General features: G+C 66.5%; 2 protein-coding genes across 2 annotated transcripts; one reads left to right on the top strand and one right to left on the bottom strand.

The window, feature by feature from the left end:
* The first annotated feature begins 3 nt into the window (after positions 1–3).
* LOC104149877 (low-density lipoprotein receptor-related protein 2) lies at positions 4–14378 on the top strand. The gene is made up of 33 exons (XM_068941002.1): positions 4–40; positions 1575–1697; positions 1803–1922; positions 2005–2232; positions 2335–2448; positions 2535–2654; positions 2756–2881; positions 2963–3169; positions 3251–3419; positions 3562–3730; positions 3851–4076; positions 4393–4518; positions 5005–5220; positions 5398–5706; positions 5968–6180; positions 6355–7035; positions 7866–8081; positions 8283–8521; positions 8603–8732; positions 9028–9206; positions 9293–9479; positions 9804–10022; positions 10249–10432; positions 10703–10904; positions 10980–11144; positions 11420–11620; positions 11745–12288; positions 12391–12519; positions 12718–12825; positions 12914–13150; positions 13277–13703; positions 13907–14042; positions 14305–14378. The coding sequence occupies exons 1-33, from the start codon at positions 4–6 to the stop codon at positions 14344–14346; spliced, it is 6729 nt and encodes a 2242-aa protein (XP_068797103.1). The 3' UTR covers positions 14347–14378.
* A 955-nt stretch (positions 14379–15333) lies between these two features.
* Positions 15334–16977, bottom strand: CLDN23 (claudin 23). The gene has a single exon (XM_068940977.1). The coding sequence runs from the start codon at positions 16692–16694 to the stop codon at positions 15993–15995; it is 702 nt and encodes a 233-aa protein (XP_068797078.1). The 5' UTR covers positions 16695–16977; the 3' UTR covers positions 15334–15992.
* Positions 16978–17543: the final 566 nt, after the last annotated feature.

Genomic DNA, 17543 nt, shown 5'->3' with positions numbered 1-17543 from the left:
GGCATGCTGGCAGCATACGTTCGATGTCGTGGGGTGCCCCGTGAGCCCCTCTACGGTGCTGGGGTGATCTTGTCTTTTTAGGCGCTGCTCACATCTCCGTAGTCCTTGGGCTCTGGCTGCGCTTTGGTGCCTGCTTGGGGGGGGGGGGGGGGTCCTTTCCCAGGCCACAGCAGGTGCCTTATCCTGTTGCCCCACTGTGATGTGTTTTTTTTTTTTTTTTTCCCCTCCCTGTAGCTGCTGCTTTTCCTCTCTTTGTTGTGCTCCAGCGACTTTTTCCCAGCTCCCAAGGTCGCTGCGTCTCCGATGGCCAACAACGGCCCGGCTGCTTTCGGTGTGTGTGTGTGGGGGGGGGGGGGGTGGAGAGCCGTGTTTTCGTGCTCTGGCCCCCCCCCCCGTTTTCAAGGCTGTCGCGGCGCTCCCACGCTCGGCCCCGCCGCATAACGGGAGCAGCGCGCCGGGCGCCCCGGTTCCCACTCCCACCACCGGCCCCGGCTGATACCGGCGCCCATAAAGGCGGCGGCGGTGCCGCGCTCCCCCCCCCCACCCCACCCCCCCCGCCCCGCCGCCATGGGCCGCCCCCCGCCGCTCCTCTTCCTCCTCCTCCTCCTCCTCCAGCTGCTGGTCGGCTCCGGCACTGGGGCCACCGCCGTCGGGGCTGGGACCCGCCGCGCCCGTGAGCTGGGGGGGGGGGGGGGGCGAGGGGCGGCTATGGGGGGGGGGAGGGTTGTGACTGGGGTGTCCCTTCCCTCTAGGGAGTCCTTCCTTTCCCCCCCCCCCCCTCGCGAAGGGGTTTGGGGGGGGGTCCCTTCCCCTCCCCCCCCCGAGGGGATATAGGGCATCGCTGCCCCCTGGGAAATTCCCTGCCCGCCCCAGGGGATGGGGGGTGTCCCTGCTCTCCCCCACCCCCAACAATGGGATGTGGGGGTTTCTCGCCACTGGGGTGTCCCTGCCCACCCCAAGGATTAGGGGGAGGGGGGTCCCTGTCTCTCCCATTGGCTGCGTGGGTCCCTTCGCTTTTGGGGGGGGGGGCTCTTCCCCCTGCCCCTGAGGGGCTAGAGGGGGTCCCTGTCCCTTGGGGAGTCCCTGGCCCCTTCAGTGGGGTGTGGGGGTCCTTTCCCTTGGGGAGTCTTGTCCTCTCCCCTGAGGGGATGTGAGGGGGTCTCTGCCCCAGCAATGGGATGGGGGGGGTTCCCTGCCCCCAAAGGTATTTTTTCCCCCTTGAGAGCAGAGGGTGGTGGTCCCCACCCCTGGGGGTCCTGTCCTCCTACCAAGGGCGTTTTGAGTGCACCTGCCCCCCCCTCCCCTGAGGGGACCAGAGAGGACCCTGTCCTCCCCCCCTCCCATCCCACAGGAGATCCTGGGGTGCTCCTAGCTGGAGCCAGCTCCCCACTCTGCAGGGCCGTGCCAGGACCCCCCCCCTCCCGCCCCCCCCGGCCACATCCCACCAGGCGCAGGGCCACGGCTGTCGCTGCGGCGCCCAGCTGAGCCCTGGCGCTTTCGGCACACGGGCGTGCACGGGGCTTGCCCGGCTGGAGGCAGGCTCCGCGCTGCAGGGCGGCTGCTTTCTCCCGCAGCCCCCGCCGGCGGTCCCGCGTGCGCAGCCTCGCGCCAGGCCGCCTGTGGGGCCCGCTGCATCCCCGTGCCCTGGCTCTGCGACGGGGAGCGGCAGTGCCCTGACGGGACGGACGAGCAGTGCGGTGAGTGGGGCTCGGCAGCGGGGCTGCCCCGCCGAGGGTCCCCCTTGCAGCTGGGCTTGGAGGGGGGGGGCGGCAGGTCCCCGCCACCGTGGGCTGTCCCCACAGATGCCGCCTGCGGCGGAGACCCCCACGCGTGGCAGTGCGACGACGGCCGGTGCGTTTCCGGCAGCTGGCGTTGCGACGGCGCTGCCGACTGCCTTGACGGCTCCGACGAGCGCGACTGCGGTACGTGGCGAGGGGCCGGGGACGAGGGGGCCGGTGGGGGCAGCCGCGGGGCGGGTTGCGAGCGCCGCTCTGTGCCCCGCAGTGTGCGGGCCGAAGAAGGTGCAGTGTCCGGGCACCCATCACTGCATCCCGCACTGGGAGCTGTGCGACCGGCACCGGGACTGCGAGGACGGCTGGGACGAGGAGGGCTGTCCCCTGCAGCCCTGCCTGCCGGGGCAGTGGCAGTGCAGGAACAGGGTGTGCGTCATGGCCGAGTGGAAGTGCAACGGGGTCGACGACTGCGGCGACTCCTCCGACGAAGACGTCTGTGGTGAGCCGCGGGGCTGAGACCTGTCCGGGGTCCCCGGTGACCTCGGGGGTGGGCTGGGGGTCCCCAAATCTCCCCTCCTGATGGGAGCTGCGCGTGCCCCAGCCCCCTGCCCCTCCGGCATGGCGCGCTGTGACGAGGGCAAGTGTATCCTGGAGTCCTTGATGTGCAACGACGAGGACGACTGCCTGGACGGCACGGACGAGCCCAGCACGTGCGGTGAGCCGGCGGCCGGGCAGGGGCGCGGAGGTCTCCCAGCCCCCCGGCCCCCGCTTCCCCTTCACCCCTCCGCCGTGTCCCCACAGGCCGGAGCTGCTTCGTGCGCAACGGCGGCTGCGCCGAGACGTGCACCGACACGCACTGGGGCGTGCGGTGCTCCTGCGGGGCCGGCTGGGTGCTGCAAGCCGACGGGCAGAGCTGCGCCGGTACGGGGCAAGTTGAGGTGGTGTCGGGTCGGGGCGGTCGGTGGTGCCGGGGAGCCGGCGGCGGTGCTGCCGCCGGCTCCCGTCAGCGCCTGTCCCCGCAGACGTGGACGAGTGCTCCCTGCCCTACGGCCCCTGCAGCCAGCTGTGCAGCAACACGCCGGGCGCCTTCCGCTGCGCCTGCCTCGAGGGCTACGCGCTGCGGCACGGCACCGCCTGCGAGGTGGCGGGTAGGTGCCGACGGCGCGAGGGGTCGGGCAGCGTGCCGAGCCGGCCCCGGCCCTGCGGCTTACGGCCCCTTGCCCCGGCAGACAACGCGACGCAGCTCCTCGTGGCCGTGGGGCAGGACCTGGCTCTCTTGGACGTGCGGACCCAAGCCTACCGGCCCTTGCTGGCCACCGAGACCGAGCCCCGCGCCCTGGCCTACGACCTGCTGCGGGAAACCTACTACTGGCTCACGGAGGAGGGCGAGCTCTGCGTTCGCCCGCCCAGGAAGGATGCTCAGCCCCTCTACCCAGGTGGGTGCCGCAGCTGGGCTGGGCGAAAGCTGTGGCAAAGGTGGTGGGACCTCGCGCGGACTCAACGCGCCACCTCCGCAGATGCCGGGCAGGTGAACAGCATCGCCGTGGACTGGTTCACGGGGCAGCTGTACTGGGCCAGCAGCCACCCCGCCGCCGTCCGCGCCGGGCTGGGCGACGGTCGGGGCTACGTGACGGTGCTGGGCAAGGATGTAGCCCCCGAGCAGCTGACGGTGCACCCGGCCGCGAGGTGAGGGACGCTCTGCCCCCGCGCGCCTGGGCGGGCGGCGCTGGTGCTGATGGTGGCCGGCCCCGGGAGGGATGGGGCCGCGGGGAGGATGCAGGGGGCCGCGTCAGCCCCGCCGGGGCTGGTGCTTAGTGCCTGCCACCAGGTCCCTGTACTGGGTGAACCGCGGGCAGAGGGGCCGGACGGTCATCGCTGCGGCCGGCATGGACGGCTCGGACCGGCGGGAGCTCACCGTGGTGTCCATGGAGGAGCCGGTGGGGCTGAGCCTGGACCACGCAGCGGGCAGGCTCTACTGGATCAGCGAGTACAAGGAGGTAGTGTAGGGCACGGTGCACTGCACACGAGTCCCTGGCTCGGGAGCGGGGGGGGTGCCCCGCTTTGGGACCTGCGGCAGAGGGGTGCCGTGTAGTCACTGCGCCCTGGCCTGTCCCTAGTCCATCGAGACGCTGCAGGTGGACGGCAGCGGGCGCCACTCCTTCCCTGCTGTCCTGCGGAGCCACGCGGAGCCGCTGGGCCTGGCCGTGTTCGAGAGCCGGTTCTTCTGGGCCGACGGCGCGGAGCTGGTGTCGGCCACCCAGGCTGCCCCCCGGGAGCAGGCGGTGCTGCTCCGCGCCCCCGTCTCAGCTTTCACTGTGCTGCACGCCCTGCGGCAACCTCCCCGTGAGTACCGGGCTGAGCATCCGCCCCGGCGGGGGGGCTGGCAGCACCCCTGCCTGCTCCCCCCGGGGGGCTCCAAGTGGTGGTAGCCCTCCCAGTCCCGTGGCGAGAGCTCCCCTGTGGGGCCGTGCTGGAGGGGCACGTGCGGACCCACAGGAAGGGTACTGAGCCCCACGGCCTGGGGTGGCACTGATCCTTCCAGCCCCGCAGCCTGCTACTGCTTGAGGGCAGCCGGCTGGCGTCCAGCCTGTGCTCCTGGGGATGGGGGGAGGCCCGGCGGTCAGGGCTGCCCGAGCTCCCAATGCCTCCTTGCTCCCAGGGGACACAGCCGCGTGCGCTCCGGGCTTGTGCAGCCACCTCTGCCTCCTGTCCCCCGTGCACCCTCAGGGCTACCAGTGCGCCTGTCCGGAGGGGCTCTTCCTCCTGCCCTCGGGCAAGTGCGCAGGTGAGTGGGGGTGGCGGGGCAGGGTACGTCCCTCCAGGGGCCCAGTGCAGCTGTGCAGAAGCCCGCGGGACCGAGTCCCTAGCACGCGTGGACACTGCTTGTTACTTCTTGGCCCTGGTCCGTGCCAGGGGACCCGGCCCTGCAGGTCAGAGATGTGGCCCAGCTTAGGAAGCGCCCTGCATGCAGGGTGAGGGGACCACGGGGCTCCCGGGATTTGGGGCTGGCCTGGGGGCACAGGACAGCCCCTGCTTGTGCTGAGAGCTGTACCCTCTGCTGCGACACCCTTGGCCTGGGCGAGGTGTGAGCAGGTGCTGTCTGCACCCGGGGAGCCTGGGAGAGGCGAGGTTGGGGCTGCGTGGGATCTGGCAACCCCTTGTCCCCATGGCAGGTGACCTGGTGTCTGGGCAGCCCCCCTTGGCTCCCCCGGCTGCAGGGTCTTCCCGGCACCCCTGGGGCTTTGTTCACACACTGCCCTGTCCCCCGCAGAGCTGTCCATCGCGTACGCGGAAGGGAAGGCCATCTCCCTGGTGCAGGTGGGCCCCGGGGCCCGCAGCCAGCTGGTGCAGAAGTGGCTGGAGGCCCTCCACCTGCAGGATGTGGACTGGCAGAGGTCGGTGCTCTATGGGACAGATGACAGTGGGACGCTGCTGCGTGTAGTGGGGCACCCGGGGAGGAGAGAGGCCATCTCGACCGGGCTGCCAGGTGAGACCCCGCAGAGCAACGGAGAAGGGGCCTTAGGGCATGCAAGTTTTCCTGGTGATGCCCCGAGATGCTTCTTGGGGCATGGAGATCTCCTGGGTGCAGGGGCAAGGGGGACCCACGGTGGGGAAGCAGGGCTGCAGGACAACCCCATAACTGTTCACCTGCCTGCTGCCACAGTTTGCTCTGCCCGTGTGGACATCCGCTCGGGGGACCTGTACTGGCTTGCGTGCAACCGGAAGGACATCGGAGTGAGCCGGGCGCCTGGCATGGCCCCTCGCATCCTGCACCGTGCCCGCAGCAGCATCCAGCACCTCTTCCTGGACTGGCAGCGGGGTGCCCTGTACTGGCTGGCCCAGGGGAAGCCCCTGCAGCGGCTCAGCCTGGCCGGGGGCGTGCCGCAGGATGCCTGGAATGAGACATGGCCTGAAGAGCTGCCGGCAGCCATGGACAGCAAGGCCTTCAGCTTGCTCTGGAGCTCAGCCTCGGGTGAGCCTCACGGGGTCTGGAGCAGGGGGCAGAGGTGGTCACTGTACAGGCTGGAGGGGCCAGCCTGTGCATGGTGGGTCCCTACCCGGGCAGAAGGTGGGCAATGAGGTCCAATGCCGCTGTTGGAGTCCGTGGAACCCATGAGTGTGCTGATGGCCTCTGCCCTGGCCTCCCTGCTGTAGCGGCAGGGTAAGGGGAAATAGGGTGGGCCAAGAAGGGGGTCTGTGAGCCTTGGGGCAGTAGCATCCCTCTGCCTTGCAGGCTTGCGAGCGCTGAGTCTGGCCAAGCGGCAAGCAGTCACCCTGGCACCCAGCTGGCCCCACGGCCTCGTGGCCGCCTTCGAGCCCTACTTGGTGTCGACGAACGGGACGGCTCTGCTGCTGTGGGACCGGAGAACTCTGACTCTCGTGCTCTCCATGCCAGCGGTGGATGTGCAGGGAGTGGTGACCTTTGTGCACGCAGAGCTGCAGGCTGGTAAGCACGATGGCGGCACCACGTCCAGTGTCGGTGCTGCCCTTGGTGTGGCTGGGCGGCCCAGGCTGCCTCGAATTGGGGCAGGGGGCCGGGATTGGGGGTCTGCGCAGGGCATTTATGGGGGTACTTATAGCACGGGCAGGGCGCAGCCCCAACTGTGGGCTTTTGTTCCAGCACCAGTGCCTCTGCCAGCACCAACGAGCAAGGGGTCCACCCTGACCCTCCCTCCGCCTGCGGCCACCAGTGCCAGGACAACCACAACCATCAGTACTGCTCGGCCTACCACCTCCACCACAAGGCTTGCACCAAGCAAGACTACCACTGTGCCAATCCCTGTTCACGTGCCACCCAGAAAGACTACCATAACACCAACTACCACCGCCCGGCCCACACTAACCAAGACTACCTCTGTGCCAGCCACCACCACCACCACCACCACCCCCCGGCCCACACCAATCAAGATCGTCCCCGCACCGACAACTACAACCGCCTGGCTCACTGCTCGGCCCACAGCCACCAAGACTACCCCTACACGGCCAACGAAGACCACTCCTACGCAGCCAGCCACCACCACCACCACAAGTCGGTCTTCACCAAACAAGACCTCTGCCATGCAGCCAACTGCCACCACCCAGCGCATAACCAGCCCTGCACGTGTTGTGCCCCCAACCCTCAAACCCCCACCCAGCCCTGTGCACCCCTCAACCCCTGTCCCCCATCTGTCCTGTCCCCGCACACATGTGCTCTGCCGTGATGGCACTGAATGCGTGGCCCAAGAGTACGTGTGTGATGGGGAGAAGGACTGTGTGGACGGTTCCGATGAGGATGGCTGTGCCGAGCTCTGTGACATCCCAGGTAGGAGCTGTTCCCTGCAACCTGGGTTGCTGGGCAGCCCTGTGCCAGGACTTCTGGATACTTCCTGGGCAGGTTGGAGGGAAGGGAATTGGGAAAGTCTGTGTCTAGGTCCTGTGCCAGACAGGGCTACAAAGATGATTAGGGGTCTGGAGCATCTCTCCTCCTATGAAGAAAGTCTGAGAGAGCTGGGCCTGTTGAGCCTGGAGAAGAGACGACTGAGAGGTGACCTGATCAATGTGTACAAGTATCTGAAGGGAGGGTGTCGAGAGGATGGGGCCAGGCTCTTCTCAGAGGTGCCCAGCGACAGGACAAGAGGCAGCGGGCATAAACTGAACCCCAGGAAGTCCCATCTGAACATGAGGACAAACTTCTTTGCTGTGAGGGTGACAGAGCACTGGAACAGGTTGCCCAGAGAGGTGGTGGAGTCTCCTTCGCTGGAGATATTCAAAAGCTGCCTGGATCCTGGGCAATATGCTCTAGATGGCCCTGCTTGAGCAGGGGGGTTGGACTAGATGATCTCCAGAGGTCCCTTCCAACCTCAACCATTCTGTGATTCTGTGACTTCTGGTTGCTTCCTTGTGGGGTTGGAGGGATGGAGGATGTGGAGGATTGTCCACTGCTTGGAGGGACCTAGATGTGGCTGAGCTGGGACTGCTTCAGGCTCCTTGGCCAGGACTGGGGCTGCTGGAAACACCCTGGCTAGGAAGGACCAAACCTTGTCCTGGTAGAGTGGGGCCATTCCCGGGGACCTGGAGGACAGGAAGGCTGGCAGGGAGTCTGGGCACCCCATCTGCCTGCCCCCAGCTCAGCGCGGTCCCTTGTTCCCCCAGGGGCCTTCCGCTGTTCGAGTGGAGCTGTGTGCGTGAGACCTGGGGAGCGCTGCGACGGGGTGCTGCAGTGCCCTGATGCCTCGGACGAGGTGGGCTGCTGGAGCCCCACCCGGGACTGCGCCCTGCGCTGCGACGGTGCCACCCGCTGCATCCCCGAGAGCTGGCTGTGCGATGGCCACGCTGACTGCCTGGACCATGCTGACGAGCAGGGCTGCGGTGAGACCCCAGGGCTGGGCAAGGTGGGCGATGGGCCCCCAGGGGCCGCACGCCCCCACTTACAGGTGCTGCAGGGAGCATGCGCTGCCCGGGGCGCCCCGCGGAGCAGCCGGAGCTGCCCCAACTCACTGGGTGCCACAGCCACCCCGGTGGGATGGGGACCGCCTGGTGCCCCCCGCTTAGTCCCAGCCCTGCTCGCAGTGCCGAAGGAGTGCAGCCCGACTGAGTTCCCCTGCCTGAGCGGGCAGTGCGTGGCCGCGGCCCTGCGCTGCGACGGTGACCGCGACTGCCGGGACGGCTCAGACGAGGAGGGCTGTGCCGCGCCGCGGCCGCTGCTGTGCCGCGTGGGCGAGCTGGCGTGCCCCCGCAGCGGGGAGTGCGTGCCGGAGGCCTGGCGCTGCGACGGCACCCCCGACTGCAGGGATGGCACGGATGAGCAGGTGCGTGGTGCTGGCAGGGACGCGGCGGGTCCCCGTCCCCGTGCCGGAGCTGGCGGTGCTGCTCACCTCGTGCTCTCGCAGGGCTGCCCCAGAGAGGAGAGGCTGTGCGGGGACCGGCAGTGGGGCTGCTCCAGCAGCCGCGAGTGCCTCCCCGATGCCTGGCGCTGCGATGGAGAGGGCGACTGCGTGGACGGCAGCGACGAGGCTGGCTGTGAGCACTGCCCCGCTTCTCCCCTCCGCGTCCTGTCTGGGGAGCGCTGGCACCGAGGGGAGGTGGGAGGGCCTCCTGGGCTGTCTGTGCTGCCAGGGGAAAGGCAGCGTTCCCCTCATCCGTGGTGGCTCCAGGCCCTGAGTGCCTGTTGTCCCCATGGGATTGGTGTCCCCCGGGGTTTGAGCAGCCTGGAGCCAGGCTGGACATCTGGACATTGCTGTCATGTGCACCTGTGGGAGCAAGCCTGATGACTGATGAGGCTCCGGACATCCTTCCACCCTTGTGACCCCGGCAGGCCATCCCGCTCCCTGCCAGAGCCACGAGTACCCGTGTGGGCTGGGGACCTGTCTGAACGCATCCTTGGTGTGCGATGGCCAGCGGGACTGCGCGGACGGCTCGGACGAGGGAGGCAACTGCTCCACGCCCTGCCAGCTGCCCTGCTCTCACCTCTGCTACCCCTCACCCCAAGGCCCAGTGAGTGCCGGGAGCTGTGGGCCGGTTGTGGGGGGAGCCCCATGTCTCCTGGGGACACATGGGGCTGACAGCCCCTCTCCCCGCAGAGGTGCCAGTGCACCCCAGGCTATCGGCTGGCTGAGGACGGCCTGTCCTGCATGGATGTGGACGAGTGCAAGGAGCAGGGGGAGGGAGCCTGCAGCCAGATCTGCCTCAATGCCCTGGGGACCTACAGCTGTGGCTGCCTGCCCGGCTACCTGCTGGAGCCTGATGGCCACATCTGCAAACTCACCGGTGAGCCCAGGGGTGTCCAGGCAGCACAGGGCACTCCAGGGGACACCTGACAGGTACCTGCCCCAGGGCACCTGCTGTCCATGGGGAGCTCTGCAGTCCCCCCAAATGGCTCTGGCCCTCTGCCATGTGGCCTCCCGGGCCACGCTTGGCTGTAAGTTGCCACTTGCCAGCCCACAGCCCGGGGGACGGTCTGCTTACTTTTGTGGTAGGGCCAGGTCCCAGCTGGCTCCAGTGCTCCAGAGCACTGTGCTACTTGCCCACGTGTGCTGGGATCGTGGGGCTGCTGGCAGTGAGTGGGACCTGGGGGGCTCTGTGTTGCCCCAGGACCGGAGCCCACGTTGCTGGTGGCTGTGCAGTCAGAGGTGCTGTCCTACGGGCTGCGGAGCGGCCGTGAGGAGGTGCTGCTGGCTACCGACAAGGAGCGCGTCATCTTCTCACTCGACTATGACCCGGCGGAAAGGAAGGTTTTCTGGGTGGACCTGGCCATGGAGAGCATCCGCTGGCAGGGCCTCGACTCGGGCAAGAAGGGCACGCTGGTGAAAGGTGGGCTCTGACGAGGTGAGGGGAGCAGGGCTGACCGTCTCCACGGCCATGCAGCCTCCAGGGTGCCAGGCTGTGTCCCCTTGTGTGGAGGGATGTTGACAGGAGCTGGGCTGGGAGGAGGCTGAGCCCCTGGGGTGGCAGGGATCTGGGAGGGGAGCATCCTGTCGGAGGAGGAACGTGTGGCTGTCACTCCCTGGGCACTGAGGCTTGGGCAGGTGTGTTGCAGGTGTGCGATCAGACTGCATCGCTGTGGACTGGGTGGGGAGGAACCTGTACTGGACAGACGGGGCGGCAGGGCGGGTGCTGGCCACCCGCCTGGGGGCTGCCTGGCGAGGGGTCCCAGAGTACACCGTGGTGCTGGATGGAGACCTGGACCGGCCTCACTCCCTGGTGCTCCAACCTCTGGCAGGGTAAGGCTGGGGTGAGAGGACCCAGGGGTCTCCTTGCCAGCTCCGCCCTGGCCTATTTTCCCCATGGAGGCAGGCACCAGGCCTCACCTGGGCACGGTTGGAGCCGTATAACTGGGGAAGAAGGAGCCTGGGCACCTGCCCTGACCCTGGGCAGGACCTGCAATGTGTCCCTGGCTGCATGGGAAAAGCTGCGCTGCCCCTCTGGGCTGCCCCAGGGCTGGGGTGACGTTGTGGCAGGTCCACGGGCCAGCACCGCTCTCCTCCCCCCAGGTTGCTGTACTGGTCAGAGGTGGGGAGCCACCCACGGCTGATGGAGGCCACCATGGACGGGAGCCGTCGGCATACACTGCTGGCGCAGGGGCTGGGCTGGCCCACCGCGCTGACCCTCGATCTGCCCTCCTGGAGGATCTTCTGGCTGGACGAGAAGCTGGGCAGTGTTGGCTCAGCACACCTGGATGGCACCAGTGTGAAGGTGTGTGCAGGGAGGCTTTAGGCACTGGGTTGTGTCAAACGTCAGAGCCAGTGCTCATCATAGTCTCTCCGCCAGGTGCTGCAGCTGAGCTGGGTCCAGAGCCCCTTCGCGGCAGCCATATGCGAGGGAGAGCTGTACTGGTCAGAGAGGAAGGCGTGGACGGTGCAGCGAGTGGACAAGGCCACTGGCAAGAACAGGACTGTACTGCTAAAGCGACGCGGGCAGCCTCATGGCCTCCAGGTACCTGGGGGTGCCCCAGGGCTCAGCTGGCACCCCCAGCCTGCGTGGCCCTACCATTCCCTGGGTGCAGAGCTGCCCCGCCTCGTCCTTGGGGTCCTTGAGCAGATGTCCCGGTGGTCAAGAGTCTGTGGTTTTCTTGGAGCCTCTCTGTCTCACCTTGCTACCCTACGTCAGGCCACGTCGAGGCCTCAGGAGCCCGGCATGATGCCGGTCGTGCCCAGCCCTTTTGCTGGGCACTGGCTGGGCCATGGGGCTGACCCTGCCCTTCCCCACAGGTGATGCACCCAGCGCTGCGACCAGCATCCCCCAACCCGTGCACAGCGCGTGGCTGCTCCCACCTGTGCCTGCTGAGTGCCCGGCACGCCGGGCAGTGCCGGTGCCCCGCTGGGCTGACGCTGGCGGCTGATGAGACCACCTGCCTCCCCCTGCACGATTCAGCCTTTGCCCTCCTGGTGACACCAGCGGCCGTGACCCAGGTAGCGTCCTGCATCCCCTGGAGCCAGGCCCAGGGTCTGCTCTCCTGGCTGCTTTCGGGCGAGCTGCTGCCACACCTGGAGATGGATGGTCCGCATTGCACTGCCAGCTCCTTTCCCCACCCAGGTCTACCTGAAGGACCTGCCCAAGACGGCTGGAGCCCAAAGCCTGCCCCCACACCGAGCCCTTCCCTTGGCCAAGGTGGGCCGGTTGACAGCCATTGACTACGCGGTGAAGGACAAGAGCCTGTACTTCGCGGAGGTGGGGGGTGGCTCCATCGGGCTGCTGCGCCTGAAGGATTCGGGCCGGCTGTCCTGGAAGCGAGCAGTGGCTGTGGAGGACACAGTGGTGTCCCTGGCCCTGGACTGGCCGAGTGGGAACCTGTACTGGATCGGGGGGCAGCCGCCCCACATCAGTGTGGCGGCTCCTGGGGGACGCTGGGCCCTGACGCTGCTCAGCAAGGGGCTGCAGGGAGCTGCCTGGCTGACACTGTGCCCTCGTGCCTCCACCATGTGCTTCGTCACGGCAGCGGGCAGCCGGGGGACGGGGGCCCTGGTGGAGTGCGCGGCCATGGACGGCACCAGCCGCAGGACGGTCTGGAGGAGAGCCCGGGCTCCTGTTGGCCTCACCTTTGGAGGCGCTGGTACCCGGCTGTACTGGGCAGACCGTGGTGAGTGTGGGGCTGACCTGGGGCACCTTGGCTGCAGGACATGCATGGCCTGGCTCGCCCCCGCAGGGCAGCCCAGAGCCCTCTAACGTCCATCTCCTGCAGAGAGAGGAACCATCAACAGCATGGAGCTGGACGGCTCCCACTTCCAGGTGGTGCGGGAAGGGCTGCATGGTCTCTTGCTCTTTGCCATTGGAGATGGCTTTCTGCTCTGGACCACAGCTTCAACCAACGGTGAGCCTGTCTGCTGGGTGCTGTGCTTAGTGCACCCCCGTCCTGCTCTCCCAGAGCATGGGGTGGGGTCTCTGCTGGTCCCTGTGGGGTACAGGCTGTCCCCTAGGGTAAAAGGCAGGTGGTGGGACCCTGATCTCCCATACCGGGCACCCTCATGGGAGAAGATGGGAGGAAGTGCTGACCCTGGCATGTCTCCAGGCTCCAGCAAGGTGTGGCACAGCCGGCTGGAGCGGGCCGAGAGTTGGTGGTTCACGATGGAGCAGGAGCTGCTGGCCATGAGGATTTACAGCCAGTTCTCGCAGGAAGGTGGGTCTGCAGCTGCGTCAGTATGGCGCGGTCTGGGCCACCGAGTCCTTCCCTGTAGAGACCCTGCAAACCTGCGCTGTCCCAGCAGGCACCAACGGCTGTGCGGAGCGCAATGGGGGCTGCGCCCAGCTCTGCCTGCCCAACCCCACGGGGCGGCTGTGCCGCTGCTCAGCTGGCTACCGCCTGGTGCACGAGGCAGAGTGCGTGCCAACCCCACCATGCCTGGCCCCGCTCCAAGCCTGCCACGACCTCCAGAGTTGCTTCTCCAGAGAGCAGGCCTGTGATGGGCGCCCTGACTGTGCAGATGGCTCCGATGAGCTGGACTGTGAGTGCCTGCCCAAGATGGGGGCATGCAGGGTCCTGGCTGGGCACTGAGGGGCTTGCCTAGTTTGGCCCAGTTTGGAAAGGTGGTCCCACCTGGGGATCCGCTGAGCTGTGCACATCCCTCCAGGCCCCTCTGCAGAGGTGAAGACACGGCTCCCCACGGCAGCACCCTTCGGGACGCCCCGTGTGGAGGGAGGGGAGAAACCGACCTTACCCACAGCTGCACCCAGTCCTCAGCAGCCCGGCCCCAGCCCACCTGCAGCACCCAGCCCCCGGGAGCATGGGGAGCCTTTCCTGGTACCCCCGAGCACCGAGGAGGTGCTGGGGGCTGTGCCGTGCAGCAGTGAGACGTGTAACCTGCGGGGGGAATGTGCCATCGAGGCTGGGCGGGTGACGTGCCACTGCGCCTTGGGCTACCGCGGTGACTACTGTGAGGAGGCGGAGGTGCAGCCCATGGCGGGTCCCATCGCCCTGGGGGTGGCCGTGCTCCTGCTGGTCACCGCAGCCTCCGTCGGGGCCCTGGCCTACATGCGGAGGAGGGACAGCAGGAGGAGGTGAGCTCTGAGGCTGGCCTGCCTAGGGCTGGGATAGGGAGAGGGACTGGGCCCCTCTGGCCTGGGACAAAGTGGTAACTGGGTTGTGTGGAAACTTCTGGTCACCCCAGCAGACTAATGCCAGGGGCTGTGGCAGGACCTTGGGGTCTAGCCCATCTCCACGAGATGGCTCTGCCACCCTCAGCATACTCGTTTCTCCCCAGGACCTCTAGCACTGCCTCCACCCGAGCACTGACCCTGTACCACCGTGAGAGCGACCCCGAGGAAGAAGATGAGGAGGACGAAGAGCTTCCCCCCAAGAGTGATACCTTTGTGAATGAAGCTTATGATGGGAAAGAGGTGAGCAGCACCTGGAGATGGCGCTGGTGGGGACTCTTCTGCCTCCCTGGAGTCCCTGAGGGCCCCCTGCATTGGGCAGCGCTGGCATGATGCCCACTCTGAAGCTGGCTCTGCCCTTGTGGCAGGGGGGACCTGGGGATGCCGGGATCCTGGCTGGGACAGGGCTGTGCCGGGGACCCCATGGTCACAGCCCAGGTGTGGTGTGGGCCCGGGAAGGCCAGCTCAGCCCTGTCCCTGATGCACCCCTCTGTGGTCTCTGCAGGAGCTGCCAGCCCCACTGGGGAAGGGACCATCTCGCCCCTGAGACTGTATCTCCATAAAGGAATGTTGTGCAGCATCTCTGGTGCCGTGGTGGTGTGTGTCCAGCCTGGGGAGAGCAGGAACATTGGGTTGACCTTCCCACACCTCCAAGCTCCAGAAAACTTACAGTCCAGAGCAAAAATGTTCTTTCAGGAAGTCTCCACTTCTAGCATCTTCCCCGAGCGGCCCAAATCTGGTCCCCTGCTGCAGGGCACATCCTATATCTTCCCTTAACGATGCTAAGAGTATCCATTCATGGTCCCCCTGCAGCAGGGCTTAGCTTGCTGAGTAGGGTGCTCTGGGCTTTGCTAAGGGTAAAAATCTGGCCCAACAGCTCCCGCGGGGAAGCCAGCGAAGAACATGATGAGTTGGTTGGGATCTGCCAACCAGAGCATGAGTTGTTCTGGTGGGGTGGGAGTCAATCTGTCAAGCCTACCCTCGTCTCTTGGTCAGGACTGACGGTCAGAGAGCTAGGAAGGGTCATCTCTCTGCCTGGAAGGATGCTGCTCTGGCCAACCTGGCAAGGTGACGGCAGCTAGGGCTGCGGCGTGTCCTCCAGCGTGGAAGGGACAGCGCTGGTTTAGCAGCGAAGGGAGTCACCCGCCCTCCCCCCCGCAGCCAGGATGACGGCACCCCTGAAGAGGCTTCCTTTTATCAGCCAAAACTCCTAGCAGCTGGCCACAACTCCAGCTCTGCTTTGCTGCTCTGTCCCAGGGAGGTGCTGTTTTCTTGGGAAAGGCTATGTTGAGTTGTCTGCCAGCCCTGGGGGTCCTGGGGAGCAGAGGGGGTCCTCTGGGGAGCAGAGGGGGTCCTGGTGTCCATAACAGCAAAGCCTCCCCCAGGAAAACTCGATACAGGATGAGAGCCAGGTTGGCTCTGCTCTTGTCCTGTTACGCAGGGGTTTTATAGCACGGCTCTGCTCTCTGAGTGTCCCTTACAAACCAGTGAGACCAGTTTTACTGCCTCGCAGGGGGAAGTATATGTTATTTTCCTCTGTCTCTGAGATCTCTTGCTCCCTGAAATGGCTGTGCTTGAGGTAGGAGAAACCTCCTGAGCTGATTGTGACCATGGAGGGAAAAGTCCTTTAGGAAGGTGCTGCAAAAAACACCTGTCCCCTTGCAGACCTTTCCCTCCTGCTTCAGGTGAAGTGTGGGGAGCTGGGCTGGCCATGCCCACCAGCCCCCAGCCCAGCCCACCTGGCGGAAAGCCCATGGCCACCCCATGCAGCACAAACCCCTTCCTCTCCATTTATTTCGGTAGTCGCACAGCCCAGAGTTGAGCGGAGAGGTGCGCGGGAGGTGCTCCTCTCCCCTCCCCTCCTCCCAGCCCTGAAAGCCATGCCGGCGCTGCCTTCGCCCAAGCTGCTGCGCGGTGCCGGGTGCTGAACCCAGAAGTGCGCGGAGGGAAGCAGCAGGCAGGCTGGAGCCAGCGCTGGTCCTCAACCCAGCCCAGCTTTGGTGCGGTCACAGAGTCTGGAGTGTAGCACGCTTGTGAGGAGGCTGCAACTGTGCAAGCTGGCTCCCTGGGCTGTTTCCAGTCTGCTCTGAGTTGCCCTTAGAAACTAGGCTACGGCCTAGAAAGGTAGGAGCCCACGCTGCTCTCGGTGCCTGGCGGGCAGACCAGCACCCGTTGCTGCCTGCCGCACCGGGGCTAAAAGTCGGAGTCGCAAGGCAAGGTGCTCCTCCAGCTCCGGCCGTCTCGCTCGTCCTGCAGCGTGTCCATGGGGTTGTGGTAGGCCCTGGTGGCGGCGGGGCTCCCGAGCGTTGGCGTGGGGCTGGGGGGGGACTTGAGGGCCCGGCGCTCCTGGCAGCAGCGGTGGAAGCTGAGGGCGAGGGCCAGCCCCCCCAGGATCTCCAAGCAACTGCCCAGGTAGCTCAGCACCAAGCTGTAGCCCACGGCCAGCGTGCTGCTAGCTGGCGCGGGCAGCGCCCACAGCTCGTGGTTGTACCAGGAGACGGGCGTGAGGCTCAGCAGCCCAGAGAGGAGCAGCACGAGCCCCGCTGCCCCAGCCAGCGGGTGCCGCGGCTCCTCCTGCCAGCAGCGCACCCCCAGGGTGGCCATAGCTAGGCCTAGGAGGGTGAGCACCAGGGCAGCAGGCATCAGCCCTCGGGCCACCTGCACAGGCGTCTGCTCGAAGTAGCCCAGCTCATCAGCTTGCCCGCAGAGGCGCACGTGGCTGCTCTGCCGCTCGCTGCACACGTCCCAGATGCCCTGCTCCAGCACCAGGTCGGTGGGCTGGTCGGCAATGCGGCTCACCTGCCTCCAGTTGGGCGCCAGCGTGCCCGTGAGCGTCAGCAGCAGCCCGCAGGGACACAGCACCAGCCCCACGATCATTGCTGCCGGCGTCCGCATGCCTGGGAGGTGGGTGAAGCGGCTCCGGTGCAGGTTTTCCAATCCCGCTTGCGGCAAGCAAGCAGGTCGGTCTGTGCAGGCACCGAGGAAGCACGAGGAGGAGGAGGGGTCACTGCTGGTGCTCGTCACAGCAGGGATCTTGCTCGTGCCCTGGGGTTGCTCGGTGCCGGTAGCGGTATCCCGTGACCGTGCAGCTTTCAGGACCCTGGGGAAGCAGGCAGGGGCGCAGAGCAGGCACCGGGCCACCCGCTCGCTGCAGCTGGGGTTGCGGGGAGGTGCCTGCTGGCAGGAGGAAGTGCAGGCAAGGAGGAGCCCGCTGCGGGCTGGGCTGGCTAGCACCCAGCCCCGGCTGCTGGGGGTGGCAGCACCCTCATGCAGCAGAGCCAGGCCCACAGGCGTGAGGGAGCCGCCAGAGCTTTGGTCTCCACTGTGCCCTTGGGGGCACTCAGCAACCCCAGGGCTGCAGCTGGTGGTGGGACCTCTCAGCACCCCCGCCGGGGACCTGCCTGTGCTCTGTCCCTTTTTCCTCCCTGCTGGGGAAACGGTGCCCCCCCCCCCATTATTTAATACACTGAACTTCAAATTAATACATTTGATTACACGTGAATACATTGGAACTTAAAATAAATTCCAATTTAATTTAATCAACTTCGATTGAATTAATTTATGACAATCATTAATTAAAATGAAATGCTGGCAGCACTCAAAGCTGATGAGGTCCCTGTGGGCCTCCCTAGGCCCAAGGGACCTTCCTAGCCCTTTGCCCTTCACTTCCTTGCTCCTTATCCCAGCCAGCATTTCCCCAAACTCTGGGGCTGTAACTGAGCTCAGTCTCCTCCCAGCCCACAT

Source organism: Struthio camelus, chromosome 4 (assembly GCF_040807025.1).
Source record: "Struthio camelus isolate bStrCam1 chromosome 4, bStrCam1.hap1, whole genome shotgun sequence".
In the NCBI taxonomy this organism is placed as follows: Eukaryota; Metazoa; Chordata; class Aves; order Struthioniformes; family Struthionidae; genus Struthio; species Struthio camelus.
This window is presented reverse-complemented; position numbering and strand designations above follow the sequence as displayed.